General features: G+C 37.0%; 1 protein-coding gene across 2 annotated transcripts in view; it reads right to left on the minus strand.

Moving 5' to 3' along the window:
* lrp1b (LDL receptor related protein 1B) overlaps window positions 1-17,703 on the minus strand; it is a 320,393-nt gene that overhangs the window by 221,211 nt on the left and 81,479 nt on the right. For both annotated transcript variants that reach the window (XM_023337136.1, XM_023337135.1), the window contains exon 2: window positions 7,063-7,185. In XM_023337136.1, coding sequence (XP_023192904.1) covers window positions 7,063-7,185 — 123 coding nt within the window. The remainder of the gene's footprint in view (window positions 1-7,062; window positions 7,186-17,703) is intronic.

The raw sequence follows: 17,703 nt of genomic DNA on the forward strand, positions 1-17,703 counted from the left end.
AGATCTTAGAAAAATGGTACATAATGCAAAAAGGACAGTCCTTTAGCTCAATAACAGTGCTACGCTACATTACCCCCTAAACCTCCAGTCTACTGGCGCCAATTCCCTTGAGAACCAGACACATTAGTGATACATTTATTTCAATATGGGGCCTGCCAGATAAACTGCCAAGCAACAAGTTGATAGGAAGAGTCTAAAGCATAATTATAGACACAGCAACTCCAACCCAGATATATTGCTTGGTGATTCTTTTGTCAGTTTTACCTCCAAATATTTATTTGGAACGTATGATTGATATTAGTTTTATTTGTATATTTTTCTTTCTCATTTTATTAAACGGTAAAAGACTGTATAATCATTGTGTGAAATTAAAAGAAAAATCCTCTTAGTCCCTTTTTTGCTTGTTATTGAGTTCAGTATAACATATGAACCAGTGATATAGGTAATTACAGTAAACGGCAAACCTATTTAAATGAGTAGTTGTTCATGCATTATTTACTTTGATGCCCCATTTCTTTGTGTACTCTTATCAATTTCTATTAACATTATGACTTACAAAACATTTGATATGAGATATGATACATAAACTTCAATATTAGGACTATAGATTCCCTAAATAAAAATATGTCAGTCTACACACAGCACACAATGAGTGAAGATAAGCAAAAGAGCTCTAAAATAAATATAAATATAAATCTATATGTAAATCTACAATTTCAGCCACATCATCTCATACCAAAAAAAAGAAAAGGAGAAAAGTCCAATATTTCATTGAAGAACACACAAGAGGGGGACAAATATATCCTACATACAATACTGTACTTTTATACATTTACAATTCCTAAAAGAGTACAAATTTCTGTCGCCGCCACCACCATTGCCCACATTTTCTGAGTGCCAATAAATGTGGAGGAAACTGCCCCTCCTTTGCAATCAACACTTAAAAATGCAAAACTATATATTATCTGCAGTTGTTAGGGCAACCAAATGTAACAGAGAGCTATTGTAGTGGTTGGGACTGACAAGAAGAAAGCAAATTAATAACACTCAATAGAACAATGCGAGAGACAGACATGAGGCAGAAATTGTTTATTTTAATTACACTTCTTGTTTTTTTAAGCTTTCTGTTAAATAGGCATGGATTTATAATTAGAAAATTGAGAGGAAGGCTCCTCAGGGAAAGGCATTGGGTGATGTATCCTCCCTGTTGGTGAAGAAAAATCAAAAGAGAAAGCCCTGAGAGAGTGCTGTCTTTGAACAGCCGTCATCCCACTTCGCCTCCAGAACCCTGAGATCAACAATGGCAACGATTAGGTCAAGCCAATCATCAGCCATGAAACACAGCTCCTGTGCCCATGTTTTTGAAGTCAGCCACTGACCCCTTTTATTGTCTCTTCCTCTGGGAGTGACAATTCAATCAGAGGATTCACTGGTCTCCATGTTCACCAGATTCACAAAGCTCCTTATGGCAGCACAACTAAGAGGAGCCAAAAGTCCATGAAATCCTTTCCTAAAGGATTCATGATGGATTTAGCTTCTAAATATTCTCTGCAAGCGTGAAGCATCAATATAGGAAGGGAATAAATGCTGACAGCCATTAGCACAAGGAAAAATTTTTTTATTACACCAGAACAAGTTTTACATAAAATGAATTATGACTGTCCCAGTTTATTGCAAACGCACAGCAAATAGCAAAACCAAGTGTCTCAAGACTGCCTTGACATTTATACATTCTTTTAAGTTTAATGCACATATTAAGAGATTATGCTACACTTTGCATTTGTTTCATCTTTCCACCTCAACTGCTGAAGGAGTGGCGTTGTCCAAAGAGAAAAAGGTTGGCCTAATTACTGCATGACAAAAGGTGCTAAATTGCTTTTTTCTAGGCCTTTCTTTTGTCATTCATAAAGACCAGCTGCATTCTCTGATTCATGAGTTCCCGGCATCAGCTGTCCATTCCTGTGAGCCTAGCAGCTGAGTGGATAAGCTCTTGTCTCCTCCTAGACTCTGGCTATTCCAATCTAAGGCCACCTTTCTTTCCTGTTTCCCAATAATCCCCGAAGTCCTAGTGATTACATCTCCCTGACCAAGCAGAGCAAAGGAGAAAGAAGCAATGTGTGCCACTGTTTTTATATATCTAGATGACAAAAGTTTAATATATTACCTCATCTCCTTCTTAAGATATTAAACCCTCTATGTGTAAGACTCACAATAGTGTGTCAAATCAAAGCAAGCCTGCTTGCTGCTCCACAATATGCTGAATTCCTGCTGCTTTTATTTCAATTCAGGGACTGGGATCTGAAATGAGGGCTTTTTCTCCACAGCTTTTTGCAATCCTTAGTATTATTTAAGAAGGCAGAGTGCATTTCAATCCTGTCTTTTGTTTGTTGGGTAAAGCTGATCTAATTCCCTTTCTATCGAGACATAATCCACGATAATACGGCACCAATTTCTTTAGATGAATATGCAGGGTCTTCTTCCTGCAGGCTTAGTAAATAAAACTGTGCCAACATTAATCAAAGTGATAATTAATTGCGTTTTGGAGATTATATCTCTTGGGCCCCAGTCACTGTGTGGAATCTCTATATTAGATATATTCATATTGTATTCAACAATCTTCCCTTGTAAAGGGCTAACTAGAGATTTAGTCATTTAAAACTGCAGCTATTGTTGTAATATAATAAAATCTAGCTGCTAACCTTCTCTTGAAATATGCAATTGGATACTACGTTAAATCGTATTTATGTTAAAAAAATGAAATCCTTCTCCTAGTAAGCCAGTTAGTCAAACTGTGAAAATGTCTCACTATTTGACTAGAATCCCTAAATAAATAAATATATATATATATATATATATATATATATATATATATATATATATATATATATATATATATATATATATATATATATATATATATATATATATCTTGTAACCTATTAACACCTATTGGATTTCTACACATTTTGTCATGTTACAACCACAAATGTCTTATATTTAAGTGGGATTTTAATGGATAAATTGACACATATTACCCCATAGTTTTATGATGGAAAGAAAATTATTTGTGATTTTCCAAAATATTTCTTCAAATAAATAATTCTGCCTATTTAATGTAAACACTAGACACAACCTCCTTTACTTGCAATGACAGCAGTGCCATCTATCATGACATGAACCCACCAGTTTACCTCTCCCTGCTGAAGAAAAGCATCTCCCCAGCATGATGCTGCCACTACAAAAGGGATGATTCAGTCAGCATGGGGTGCAATGTTGGCAAAATTGTTTTCGTGTGGATCAGAAAGTTCATTTTTTGTGTTGTACGGAGAACAACCAATTATTCCACCCATTTGTTGAATCTCACATGGCTCGCACCCCCAGATTAGCTGTTGGCATTTTCACCGTTTTTCTGGTTAATGCTCTTCTTGCACAGCCTACCATTTCAGGAACTGGCCATGTCTTTTTCTATTTTTTGGATGACAGATTGAACAGTACAGCATTAGTTCTTCCAAGCCTTGTACTGTTTAACAAAAACCTTGAATTCTGAAAATAAAAATTAGCAATACAAATGTTCTGTTTTCACAGGTGCATTTATACTAAAATCAAATTACAAACAAGTGTACTCTAAAGTCTGAAGTTAATGTGTTGCAATAGTTTTAAGTAGGGATATCCAACTAAAGCAGGCTAATTACAAATGCATGCTAGGCTTTTCAGATTTTACATACCATCTTTCTTTCATGTCAGTTATGTACTATTTTGTTTTAGTGTTACAGAAATATTATACACTAAAGTTTCTAGTTATGTGACAAATTGTGGAAGATATTAAGGTATGGTAATACTTATGACAATGTATGAAACATTGTACATACATGAAGAAAAATACATAAAGTATCCCTTGTGTAAATGTCATGCTGCTTTTTAATAATTACAGTTTAAAACAAATTGCATTTTACTTGTAATGTTAGTTTTATTTTATAAGCAACTTGTGTTTCTGAAGTGTGTGCTGTTGACCTCCTGGTCAGGTAACCCTTGTAAAAGAGACCTTGGTGTCAATGGGTTTTTACCTGGTGTAATAAAGGTTAATGACAAAAATGAAATGGTGACTTTTTCCTTTAGATGCTTTAGATAAACTAAGCACATGTCATGACAAGGCATAAGCCCATGTGCAAAATATTAAAGATAGACTGATATATAAGAATGAATAAAACACAACAACTCCCTTTATCAACAAAGGACCCAGAGGAAGATGCAGCATGTCTTGGCACTGTGTTTGCTTGTGCTTTTGTAGTCTTGGGGACATACTCATTCTTTCTATTCCTCCTGATTCGTGTCTGGGTCGCATGTTCTTGTTGCTTTATCACAGCATGCACAGAGGCTAGGAGAGTCGTTCGGCAAACCACCACCTCATTGCTTTCATACCCTCAGAGAGCATGCAGGCAGCTGTGCGCGTGTTAACAGCTGGTAAATGTGTAATTATATCATTCTGAGACAAGCAGCTAAGCCTCTGTCTTTTTCTGCAGCACGCATCTTCATCTCAAAGTAACCTGCTTGATACACTGCCTTGCGCATGCTCAGGCATTAATAATTATTACACAATTGCATACAATTTAGGCACAGATGTCACTGCCAAAGCGATAAAGTCCTGATTACACCCGATAACTCACACCAATGGAAGAACCTGGGCTGAATGTTAATAATTTAGTTTTGCTGCATTATTTGTCTTTGGCTGCAATCAACTGCATGGCAGTCACAATCTCATCATGATTTACAAACGCTCATTCAGCCTATAATTCTGCTCTGTTTCTCCATTAAAGAAAATCTATGTCACAGAAGTGTATGAATAATAAACCCAGAGAACATTCATGCCACAAACAATTCTGAAGTGAAGGACAAGCGGAGGTTTAGCGGATTGCAGCTGGAAGTGTGAAGCCAAATACTCAGAGTACAATAAAGGATTTACACTTTTTCACAGAGTAACACCCTTAATGAATTCATATATCTATTTTTCAAAGCTCTGAAGTGCCAGCAGGCTTCTGTGCTTGTTTGTTTGTTTGTTTGTCTGATGAGTCTTTCCAATCACCTTGAAAACAGCTTAATTAAACTTTTAGAGTTACATAAAATACCAAAAAAAACAACATAGAAAACACTGAGCTTTCACATTGGAGAAGGATGGTATTTATTATAAATATTAATTGCTACTCTATAAGTAGAAGGTATATAGTTCATTAATAGGGACAGATGAACAGTATTTTGTTTTATGTATTTCTCTCAGTCTAGTTTAGGCTTTGGGAAGTCAGCTCAGATTGCTCGGATCCATCTATAAAAGCAGGATGAGGCTCAGTCAACGTGCTAAAGAAAGACAGAGGTTTGTTAAAGAACATCAGTGATCCAACAATCTCACCAACACACCAGACTGGTGTCAAGCGTCCATGGAGGTGTGGTTAAACGAAAACTTCTTGATGGGAAAAAAAAATCCTCCAGAAATCCTATTTACAGTTTACCTTAATCACAACTGTGAAACATTTAAAATGCTATGTGTAGTGAACAATTAATGCTGTATGTTATTCTGTATGTTATGTTATTATCACAGCATAATACTTTTCATTACCACAGAAAAGTATTGTGCTGTGAGTATGCTTTCCTTCATTGGAAAGAGTTGAAAGAAGGACTGAGGGAGCTAAATATTATGAACTTTGGATTTTCAATGTGTTTGAGCTCTGCATTTTAGCTATTCTTTGTTTTTTATGTCTTGCTCTGTTTAGTAGTTTTCATGAGTTTTTACTTGTAGTTTTAAGTATTCAATGTATATTACTTCTTTCCTGGCTCTTAGTTTGTATCCCTTTGTATCAGTTATGAAGCTTCCCTCAGCCCCTTAGTCTCGCTCCACTCTCAAAATCCTATTTAAAATCTTTGTCAAGATTTTATTTATTTACTTTTTTTTTCTCCCCTCCAGGGGGTCTTCTGTGGGCTCTAGTGTCCCTTATAAGAAAGTAGGCTGACAGGAAAGGGGGAAGCAGAGGGGGTAAAACATGCGACAAATGTCGCCGGGTCCGGGAATGGAACCCGCGATGGCCGCGTCGAGGACTCAAGGCTTCCAAACGTGAGTCGCGCTATCCCCTACGCCACCACAGCACGCCCTTTGTCAAGATTTTAAGGCCAGCATTTGCAGAAATCACACCAATAATACAGACCACAAGTTATTTTTCAAAAAAAGAATGGCCATGAATTTCATTCTCTGTTTATAAAAAGGCAGTAGAGGAATACTTAACAAAAAACTTAACTTTATTTGCAGTAAAAGGAGGTTCTACAAAGACTTGACTAAGGATGCACACAATACTTTTCTTTTTTGGGGGCAAAAGAAACATATCTGTTTCCATTTACAATTATGTGGTACTTTGTTTTGTAACTGGCAGTGACAAGGTAATTCAAGTAAACTACTGCATGGCAATATGCAAAACTGTTCATGGTAATGTTTTAAGGATAAAAGGAATAGCTTTGTTTGGCAAGAAGGTGTTTAAGGTGGTTGGAGAGCAGTTTCTATGGGAGAGAATTACTCCCTTTGGTGTTGCTTTGTAAAGCTGCAATGTTTTCTTTCACAAATAACATAACAACTTGAACGAAATAGGATAACACAGAAAGCAAAGTACAGGAACTGAAAAGCAAGTAACTTTAATTAAAATGAGAGCAATGGTCAAATGCCCAACTAAAATTATTCCATAAACCTGTTGATGGCTAGAGAATGTGTGTCGCCTCTCTGCAACTTACCAAAGGGATAAAAAAAAAAAAGCAGTATTAGTTAGTGTGTTGAAGTTTGGCACTATTTCTAAAATTCTGATCCTGTGCATTACAGAAAATCGACAAAAAATTTTGTGAACCCATTTCTTGTCTCTAAAAACCCCTGGAGTTATTTGTATAAAATAAATAAATTACTGAAAGCCCAAAATTAGACACTGACCTTCACGAAGAGTAACGAGAAGTAAAATTCTGACTGAAACATTTAATGGCATAATTACTCAGGACTTATTGGCATTCATGTGGAATGGATGGAATGAATGGACTTACAGATGTGATCACTTTCGTCAGAGTTGTCGGGGCAGTCGGGTTCACCGTCACAGAGCCAGGCCTCGGGAATGCAGATCTGCTGGTCATGACAGTGAAACTCCCCTACGTCGCACAAGATGGGTTCTGGATGGCATGAGGAGAGGGGTGGGGAAGAATAGAAAAAGATGCGGCATGAGGTGATGATGCTACACTGAAACATCAGGCTTTACCGAAGAAAAACATGGTTTAGATGTCCACCTGGGTGAGAGTGAAGCAGAAAAGACATTTCTTGAACTGGAAATGGACAAAATGTTATGAAGTGGCTTTTTTTGACAACAAAAAAGTTGAGCGTGAGTGAAACAGATTACAAAAAAACCTAGATAGTGCCGTTATTTATTGGTTGTAAATATTTAAAGGCTGACAGAAGAACACAGGACCCCATCGTTGTTTTGAGAAAAAACCCCAGCTGATATTAACATTTTTGACAGCCACTCTCCTCCAACAAAGACGCAATGTCCGATGTGACTCTGAAACTATTACAAAGCGTTGTGGCAAGTTTCTTTCTTATCTTTTTCTCTTCCGTGGTGTTGTGCTTTTATTTGATGGTGGAACAGGCGGTGTTCAGCGAAAGCCCAGTCAACTAAAAAGTCATCGTAGCCTTTCAATATAGAAAGCATCCATCAAAGCCCTGACATGTTTCCTGCCGGTAGCTGTCACAGACTCAGTTCGATCACACTGCTGAATAACAAAAAGCTTTTGCAAAAGATTTGCCACTACAATGTCACCTGCCTCTACCGCTTTTCAGTGCCCAGTAAAAACGGTAATTTGTTTCTAAGCTTAACCTGTAGACAATCAGACTCAGCTCACAAAGTCTCTCCTCCTACTCACTCTTGCTATCTCCATTTTTTTCTTTTCCTTTTTTCCCCCCAATGTGTTCCTAACCCATTAGAGGTAGGAGGGGAGCAAGTGGGAGATCAGGTCTGAAGCATCTGAACAGTGGGAGTGATAATTCAACGCACCGCTGCTCCCTGCCCCAGCACCCTCCAGCAAATTTGCTGCCCAGGGACAAATCTGAAAAGGTCAAACATCTCATCCATTCTGCCTCTTCTATTCCCACTGATGCAATATAGCTGATATCCAACAATTTAAATCAAGGTCCCCTTTGAAATATTCAGTCCTTTTTTTCTCCCTAAAACTCTTGAAAATCTACACAACAGCTATTGAAAATAGAAAAAAAAGGCTTGTCAGATAGGGCAACATGAACACTCAAGATAAACGTATGAGGGATTTTTTCATTTCTATTGTATTGCTTCACCATAGTTTAACAGAACTATTACAAATTGATTGAGAATCCTCAACCCTGCCTATGAGCTTCTCTTTATTCTAGTCAGAAGTGTCCAGATAATGTGTGTGAAATTAATATTAATTTCAGACTTTTAGTGGAGCTGTTCTTTTTTCAGGACACAAGGTTTTTAATGACATAACCTTGAACCCATGGATAGAAGCCAGAGTACCTGGAGAGAACGAATGCATGCGCTGCTAAAACATGCAAACTCCATGCAGAAAGGACCAGCTGGGATTTGGGCCCAGAACCTTCTGGCTGAAACGCAGCAGTGAGCTGTGCCATGGTGCAACAACCTCCAAACATGGATACACTAAATGTCTTCTAGAGAAAAGTTTTAAGATCAGATAAAAGAGCATATGCTACATTCCCACAGCAGGCAAATGTGAACCCAAATCCACTTTTTTGCCCATATGTGACCAATAGCTGCCTTTCTCACCTCAGTTTCAACCAAACAATTCCAATCTTTTCACCAAAAAGCCATCTGATATGTGCCACTTCCATACGTGGAACTAATTTGAATATGTATCCAATTGATTTCAAAGTGTCTGCAGCCTGAACAGCCATGTTGCATTTTATCCAGCTTTTATGTTACTAATGTGAGACATATGTTATAATCCTGCACCAGAAAAAATAATGGCTAAAAATTACAGTCTTATGTTCACAGATGCCTTTGTTACTGAAGCGCATCACATCACAATAAGACCACTCCTGACTCCTGATTACACATCTCAACAATCTTCCCTGTTTCAGAAATTGCAGTCAATACTCCAAAAAAGGCAGTTGCTATTCGTAGTGCTTTCTTTTTATCAGCTTCCTTCGTCCTGTTATGATATTGTGACAATACTGTCGGCTTCCTTTACTGAACAAACTCTGAAATCGATCCATGAATGGCTACATCCATCATTACTTTCATAAAGAGTAGACTGCTGTGTGACGTCAATATTGGTTTTTTGCTTTAGGGACGCAAAACCATTAACACAGAAGTCTCATTGTGGTCGAGATTAAATGGCAGTATAAATGACCACCCAAAAACAATCAGATTTCAGTAAAAAAATCGAAATTGAACATCAAGACCTGCTGTCGGAACATAGCCATAGAGACATAAGGAAAAGCAACCATGCGCTCACTCACAACTAAGAAAAATCTTGGAGAGACCCTTTATCCTAACAATCATGGTTTTAGCCTGTGCGAGGAAGCCAGAGTACCTGGAGAAAACCCATACATACAGAACATTCACCCTCCAAGGTAATTGTGCTACCAAGTGCACCACTGTGCAGCATCTACATTAATCCCAAAAACATTATTTACACAAACTAGGAAGGCATTAATAAGCACATGCTGTGTTTGCAGTTGGCAAAGACACGTTCAGATTGATGAAGTTTCAAAAGGCCTGTCTTCTATGCCTTTCAAGTTGAATTGATTACCATTGAGAAGCAGAGTGCTGGTAACAGAAGGGCCATTTCCTCAAGCACTGAAGGAAGTCAGAAAAAAGAGAAAAGAAAGAGAAAAAAAAAATCGGTCCCTTCACCTCTGAGGAGCCCAGTTACCGACTGATGTTCTACCTCCTTTCATGCTTCTTCATCTTCAAAGCTACGGGGCCAAATATGAGCCGAGCAAATGACCTCTTATGTCATTTCGTCCTTTCATTCAGCTTTCCCCAAACAGCTTTTCTTTGTCAGGCAGCACAGTCCCAAAAGCTGCTGGAAGCAACAAAGGGACAAACACTGAGCTGAGGAAAAGTTACAGCTTGGTAGTATTTGCATTAGAAAGACACATGAAAGTGTAGTGTTACTCATCATCATATATTTCGGCATAATTCCATGCAAACATTACTGAAGTGTTGATTTCTATATTTAAAAAAATGCCATAGCAATCCTTTGTAAGTGGAAAAAAAACACCCCAACAGGTTCCATTACCATAACAGTGGGAAATACATAGCCTGCACCCGGCTGGGTGCATTATCATGAGCACCATTCCTAACACCTAGCAGCCACCACTGGCACAGCAGCGTAGCTCATTAATGCTACCGAGTCTTTGAAAGGTGCCAGATTTTTGGAAGAAGAAAGGCTTGTTTGCAAAATCTGCAAGCAGTGTTTGGGACATATATTATTACCAAGTTCTTTATTAAGATTAGATAATAGTCTCATACTGTTAAGCTACTCACAGCATATTCAGAATAATTTAATACAAATGCTAAGACGGCACAGCACACTTCCTCATGCGGCATTTAGCAGCGAGGCATCCACTGTCCCATTTGCTCATTCCTAATAAACTGTGAATTACACAAGAGCTTAGGTCTTTATTTTTCTAAACAACATTATACGACAATGAGGTGTAAGCTACAGACCACTAAGACCTCCCAATCCCCTGAATTGCAATAAGGCGCACATTTCACAATATGCTACTTTGGATAAGTCTTAAGCCAAGCACCTATTCAAATAAGACCTAAGTTGAAGAAGCAGCAGAGCACAGCTCAAAGAGCCTTTTTCCAAAGCTAAAAAAGGAAAAAAACTGTTCACTTTGAATAGCAGTTTTTAAAGGAGATGTTACACATCCAGCTTTTCTTTTAAGTGCAGTAGTGTATGAATCTGAGATTGTTAGTGTATTTCTCTTTGAGACGTGAACCAAAACGCAAAAATTTGTACTGTATAATCTCACAAAAGGTCAAGGGTAATAGGTCAAGGTATATCTGCTTGTAGGCCATGGTAACTACTACTGGTGTTACTTGGGCAGCTTTAGTGCCGTTCAGAAGATATGTTGTTTTTTTTAAACCACCGTCTCTATGTTACAGGTCATGTAATTCTCAGTAACTTCGTAGCATAGCTTTCTTCATTCTTTGTATGAAGTAAAACATCAAACAAGAAACTGGGTTTTACCTGGCAAACAATCTACTTCCCATATGCACAAACATAACAGTCACTTGCACTGTTATGTACAGAAGTGTAAGCTTAGCATAGGATACTGTTTTATTCACTCAACATACTTCAGTATAATTGGTTGCAAGTTACTTTTTATCCAGATCATTTTTGCTACTCAATCTATCATATTTGTTTCCTATTTTTCTGTTTTCCGAATATACACATCTGCAACAGCATAACACCACTTAATAAATCCTTCTGATTCTGATAAAGTGTCTTCAAGTTATGATGCTTATACCACTGAATTAACATCAGAGTCAGCTTGACTCATCTGGTTGTCTAACTATGTATGCTACAGGGTTCAAAACATGCACACATCTTCACATGCCATTAAAATGAAAGGCAGATACACATTAGTGAGGTAACTACAAGTTAATTAATTTTGAGCACCAGCAGCCAAAGACTAACTTTATTTTGCTGTAGCAAGATGACTACTTAAGGAAGATGAATAACACAATAAGTGAAACATCTTATGGAATGCAAATCATCAGCTGTCCATTATTAAGTTGCAACTAGCAATAATTGCGGTATAAAAAGGCAGCCATTTTGAATGTTGAGCCCTGGGTTGCGAGAAACATCTTTTTTAGTCTGCATTCTGACTTTGACAATTTTTTTTTTACTTTTTCAGTTTTAAAATGTGAGAGAAAATTCTACACATTGACCCATATTGTTCAAATAATAAAGCAGTTCCAATGTATACGTTTTTTTTCTTTTTGAATCTGTGATGTAACACAAACTGAAAAAGTAAATTTTCTGTTTTCTGTAAAATTGTAAGATTTCTGCCCAGATATTAATATTTGGAAAGCTTGACTTGTTGCTCAAAGTCAGAGAGTTGTTTTATAGTTTCAGATGAGGAAGGGATTATTGATTTAAAAGACCTAAAACTGTGGATAGTGCCAAATTATTATGTCCAACCAATTTTAATTCTAGCAGTCTTCAAGGACATAACACTTCAGAGGCACTTTGACTTCATCATAAGGCAGTATGATCAAACAAGATAAGGCTTGAACTGACTATTTACAGATCCTGACATTCTGCCAGCGCCACGGTATGTCAGCTGGCAAATTTTATAAAAGAAAAATCCATGACTTCCCTTGGTAGGATGTGAAGGATCAGCAGCCTATAAAAGAGGGAGCTTATGATACTTTGACTCATCTGTTTCTGATGGGTATGAATACATATAAAACACTCAGTATAAAACAAATACACATTTTTAAACTCTTGCAGATTTTATAGCTTATTTAGTGTCCTGGTCAGCTCCAGGTCAGATGCATAATGGATGAGAGTGAATCTATGAGGCAAACTAAGCATGTTGTTAAGTCTAACAAACGCATAATGTGGCTTCTCCCTAATCTTCATATTTTTAATCTGTTAAAAGATCCAGTGTACTGCGATGCATCTCAATGACACCTAACACCTGCATATTAAATCCTTATTACGAGCGTTTCTCCAGAAGTGACATACGCCTTGTGCTATTTAGTCTTAAATGCCATCCACGTCAAGTCTGATCAGCATATGAAGAGGAGAGAGCACCGTGACTCAGCGCACTGATGAGCGACTGCAGAATGTCACAACACTTCTGGACGGTTGCCCATAATTACAAATGTGCACATCCGTTCAGCAGCATTCCCAACATTTCCTTTCTGTGTACATCTTTCTTTTCCATATACTTTTTCTATTTTTTAAAATCTCACTAAAAGTCTAAACAAATGAATTAGTTAGGCAAAAATAATGTAGCACTAAAAGAAAGAACTACAGTAGTTGCACCTACAGAACCTGAAATACAAGATGATTGGTTTCTGCTGGAAACACCAGGTTGTACCCCTCACCCAGTCCCCTGGCAATGCTGAATAACTTTGCATTCAAGCCATGAAATGGGTGAAAAATCAATGGTGTTAGGCTTTGGGGCCTTCATTAGCTGCTGCTCGACCTTCACTACAGAGTGAGGTCACTCTTATTTTCTTAGCAACAGAAGGGGTATGTCAACAAAATTATAAAAAAGGAACAGCATATGAAAAGTTTCAGAAGACAACTATAGATAAACTAGAGCCCCCTGCTCCTGGACCTGTAAATAAAGAATGATTTATGAGACTGGTCTTAAAACTATGGGCTGTTTCTTTGTTCTACAAGTAGAAAGACTTGCAGCACATTACAATAAAAATAATGGTTTTATTGTGCCTTGCAAAAGTATTTAGAAGTCTTTTATGTTATACTGTATATTACAACCACAAACTTTAATGCTTTTAATTAGTATTTAATGTGAAACCAACACTAACTGCTGCATAATATCCACCTTCAGCTAAATAATAGAACCAATTCTTTAGATGAATGTCTTTATCTGATTTGTTTTGTCTTTTCTTTTCTGCAAAATACAATAAATGTTTTGTGAAGCTCAGTGAGACTGGATGGAGAAAGGCTGTACACATACTTTATAAATCAGGCCACAGATTTTCAATTAGATTCAGATCTAAACTTTGACTGAGCGATACAAACACATGAATATAATTCCATTTTATCTATTTTGAGACCTGGCTGTATGTTTAGGGTCAGTGTACTGCTAGGATGACATTCTTAAGTCTTATTGCTCCAGTATCACACTGAAGTTACATCTCTCCATCTTCCCAGCCCCTCTAACCAGGTCTCTTGTCCCCACTGACAAGAAGCATCCTACTGCATGATGATGACATTTATCCAGGGTTATGAGCAATGTTTTCTTCCACAAGTAGCATTTCTGCATGCAGTTCATCTCATCTTATATATTTTTGAAATTGTGTGATACTTTATTAGGTATCACACTACTTTATGAGTTTAAGAGAAATAGTTTTGAGAAATATTTTAGGCTTGAGATATTATTTTATAACCCAAGTCTGCTTTAAACAACTCCCTGATTTACCAACTATATAATGAATTGTTTTAAGTTTGTCCGCAACATAAAAGTGCATTGAATGCACTAAAGACTGTGATTAGAACATGGTCAAATGTAGAAAATTGAAAAAACAGTTGTGATGTATTTTCTGAATTTGTCAGAGATATTCTAATCCCAGCCCTTTTAATTATAATTAAATTTAATTTACCAGGTTTTGAATGAATTTAAACAAGGAAGACTGATTTAACCTGTCTCTTCAAGTCAAACATTTCTTAAAGGTATAATTAGTGGAAGACTCAAAGTCACACCACTCTCCTTTCTAGATTTCAGAAATTTCATCAAAAATGTACAAATAGTGCATACAATTAGCTACTCATTTGAAAGCCATTCCTGCCTCTGTTCAATTTTTTCCTCCTCATTTATTTTTTTGTGTCACCTCTGAGAGAAAAATATGGCTGAGATTGTAAGTACTGCTGTGTTCTAGCAGACTGGCTGCGAGCACTGTAAATTTCTCACAACAAACAAAAGCTATAAATAAAAAACATTTTGTTCTTTTCATCTTCGGTCTGCTGGTTTTCTCGATGTACCAGGTGAACAACCTGAAGATATGTGGAGCCTCGATTTTGTGTTTCTAATTGATTTCTTGATGCCACAAGTAAGTGTTTCTGGATGAAAACCCTTTTTAATATTTTTGCACTAAATTAGTGTGATATATATTAGGCTGGAGGAAAGGGTCATGCAGTGAAATCTTTGTAGGACATATTAACTACACTTCTACATATTACTCTTCCATTTGACTATAAAGCAGTTACAGTAAGGGTATCTGGATTGATATAAATCCATATGCAATTTGTTTCTACTAAGTTAAATATATCTAGAGAGATTATAAACTTCCTCTGAAGAATTTGTGAAAAAACAATGTTCACGTCTGGTATGAGGTGTTGCAGAAATTTGCTGTTTTACAGATGCGCACCACTTCTCTGTCTGCAGTAACAATTTCTGTAAGTAATGTGGAGGAATGGTAGTAATTTATTAGTAAGATATTCCTTAAATGAGAAATTCATATATGAAAACTAAATAAAGGACAACAGTAAACCTTTTCTGTCACTAGCATATTTAAACTGTTTGGCATTTCCTTTGCCTTGCCATTGTGATGGACAAGAGTAAAAAACGTATAATTGCTTTTGACAATATTCATTGTTTCAAAACAATGCAAAAATTAAACAAAATATACATTTTCAAAACTAGTCAGAAAATAGAGGAAGTAAAACAAAAGCCTAAAAGGTCTACCAGGCAACCAGCATAAGCAGCAAAGCAGCGACCTCTTTAGAGGTCTGGGAGACTATGGACTTGGCCGAGAGCCTATGATTTCCTTGTATGAGTTCTGGCTATTGCAGAGACCTTGCTGTTGGCTTTGGCTCCGGTAAGGACCTTGGCGTGGACCAGGGCTGTGCTGTGGGACTGACTCCAGGAGATTGTTGTTGAGCTAGCGACTTATACTAGCTCCAGGCCAGAAGCTTGAGAAAAAAAGCACAACATGGTGTGGTGACTAAAGGGCAGAGCAGTCAGAGGCTACAAAGTCCAAGTGGACACATTTTGTAAACAAGCTGGATCCCCAAGAAAGGTGACACCTGTTTGAAATGATCAGACTGGGCTAAGCTGAGATACAACAGTGTTTGTGGATATTTGTTGGCTAGACATCAAGCTTAATGAAATGTATGAGAGGTGAGTCCACAAGGTACGACTTTGCATAAAAATAGTCAAGAAGTATTAAGGCATTGCTAATTTTTTTTGTATGTGTATAATCGCATACCCTGCTGACCAGATAAGTGCACTAAACCCCCTGTTATGTAAAACAATACAACATTTTAGCAGTATTTTGAATATTATTGTTTTTACAGAAAGAGTTTAAGATTTCACAGGAAGTGAGTTAGGTTTTTAACTGCTATTTCTGTTTATCCAATTGTAAGGTGGTCCTAATCCCAGGAAGAGCAACAAAATGTAGCCTTTTTTTCCACAACAAGAATAAAGGTTTAATAGATTGCTCAGTTTTGATGTATTCAGTTCAGAGTTTATATTTTCTTACTGTTGATGTTTAGCACCAATACAAAGCTTCTAATTAAATGGTAACATTAGCAGCTAATAGTTAGCCAGCCATGGCATTGTAAATGTTTAGTGCTTTTGTAACATGAGTGTCATTTGCCAGCCTGACAGAAAAGTTATTCATGACCTGAACGGAGAAATTCAAGAATTACATACTTTATTACTCCAAAATAAGATTCTAAAACATAGATACTATCAGCGCTGAAGCTCACACCTTCCTGTCCAGGTCTCAGACAAAGCCAGATGCTCACATCAATAATGAGTAGTAATGATTAGTAATGCCAAATCTCATGTCGTCAGACTCATGTAACTTTGAATAGAAAGGTAGCCACACACAATTTACATATGTACATTTAATAAATGGTCCTAAGAATTTTGTAAGCAAACATTCTTAACAATTTTCTGTTCTGCATACTATGCAAGCAGATCCATGGCTGAATATTTCCATCATTTTCAGATAGCCTTAGTTAAGAAGGAACAACAAACTTCAAAATCATTTTTTGTTTCTTGATTATTTTAAGTGTGTGAAGCTCATGCAAGTTAATTTATGCATCAGTGGCATTTTTTCATGTGCTACACAACATCTGCCGGTGGGCGGCACATTAAGATCTGAATCATGGGTGGGATCAAACATGAACTTGCAGTGCAGGAAAATATTGGATTCCAGCCTGAGTAGCACACTGTAGTCAGGGATTGTTGCTATTGGCTCAAAAGTCTGGACTTCAGTTAGGTTTTCAATGTGATGGTTCTGCATGGAGTTGAAATTGCATGTATCCAATGTTCTCCAAGTATTACAGTTGTTTTCCAGTAGTCCAAATTATGTACATACAAGATTATTCGGATGTCTTAAATTCTGTTTGGTAGGAGTGAGACAGTTTATGTGCTGGACAATATGATAGACTGACAATCTAGAGGTACTGTGGCTCTCTAGTGTTGGCAACCAGAGAAGAGGACAAAGCAGATCTGAAAATGAATGGATAATGTTTATTCAGCACTGCTGCCAGGGACAGCTACAAAGGTGAATAACCATTTTTACAAATACAACCCTGCCAAAAGTGGTCGCCTTCTATGTAGAACTGACGCAGAATGTAGTGATTTGCAAAGTTCATTTTTCAACCATTAATCTACACTCATTTGGAAACTAAGTGAACATATTTCAAACTGTTTGTTGTGAAAACAGAGTTTAGTTTATCCCTATTTTCCAAGATTATTGTTTCCTGAAGTAAGTTAAAAATCATTTTTTTAAATCTGCTTTTGACCCAGTAGTGTTTGTGCATTTGCCTCAAAAACACTTTAGGGCTGAAGACACTCGTTCTATTACTCTGATAGAATGCCTTAAATCCGACAGTTTTTCAACTCATTTCTGCCTAGTCAGACAAAACAAATTTCATGTTCATCATGCCCATTTTTAATTTAATGAAGCTTCTTAG

Source organism: Xiphophorus maculatus, chromosome 7 (genome assembly GCF_002775205.1).
Source record: "Xiphophorus maculatus strain JP 163 A chromosome 7, X_maculatus-5.0-male, whole genome shotgun sequence".
NCBI classification, from domain to species: domain Eukaryota; kingdom Metazoa; phylum Chordata; class Actinopteri; order Cyprinodontiformes; family Poeciliidae; genus Xiphophorus; species Xiphophorus maculatus.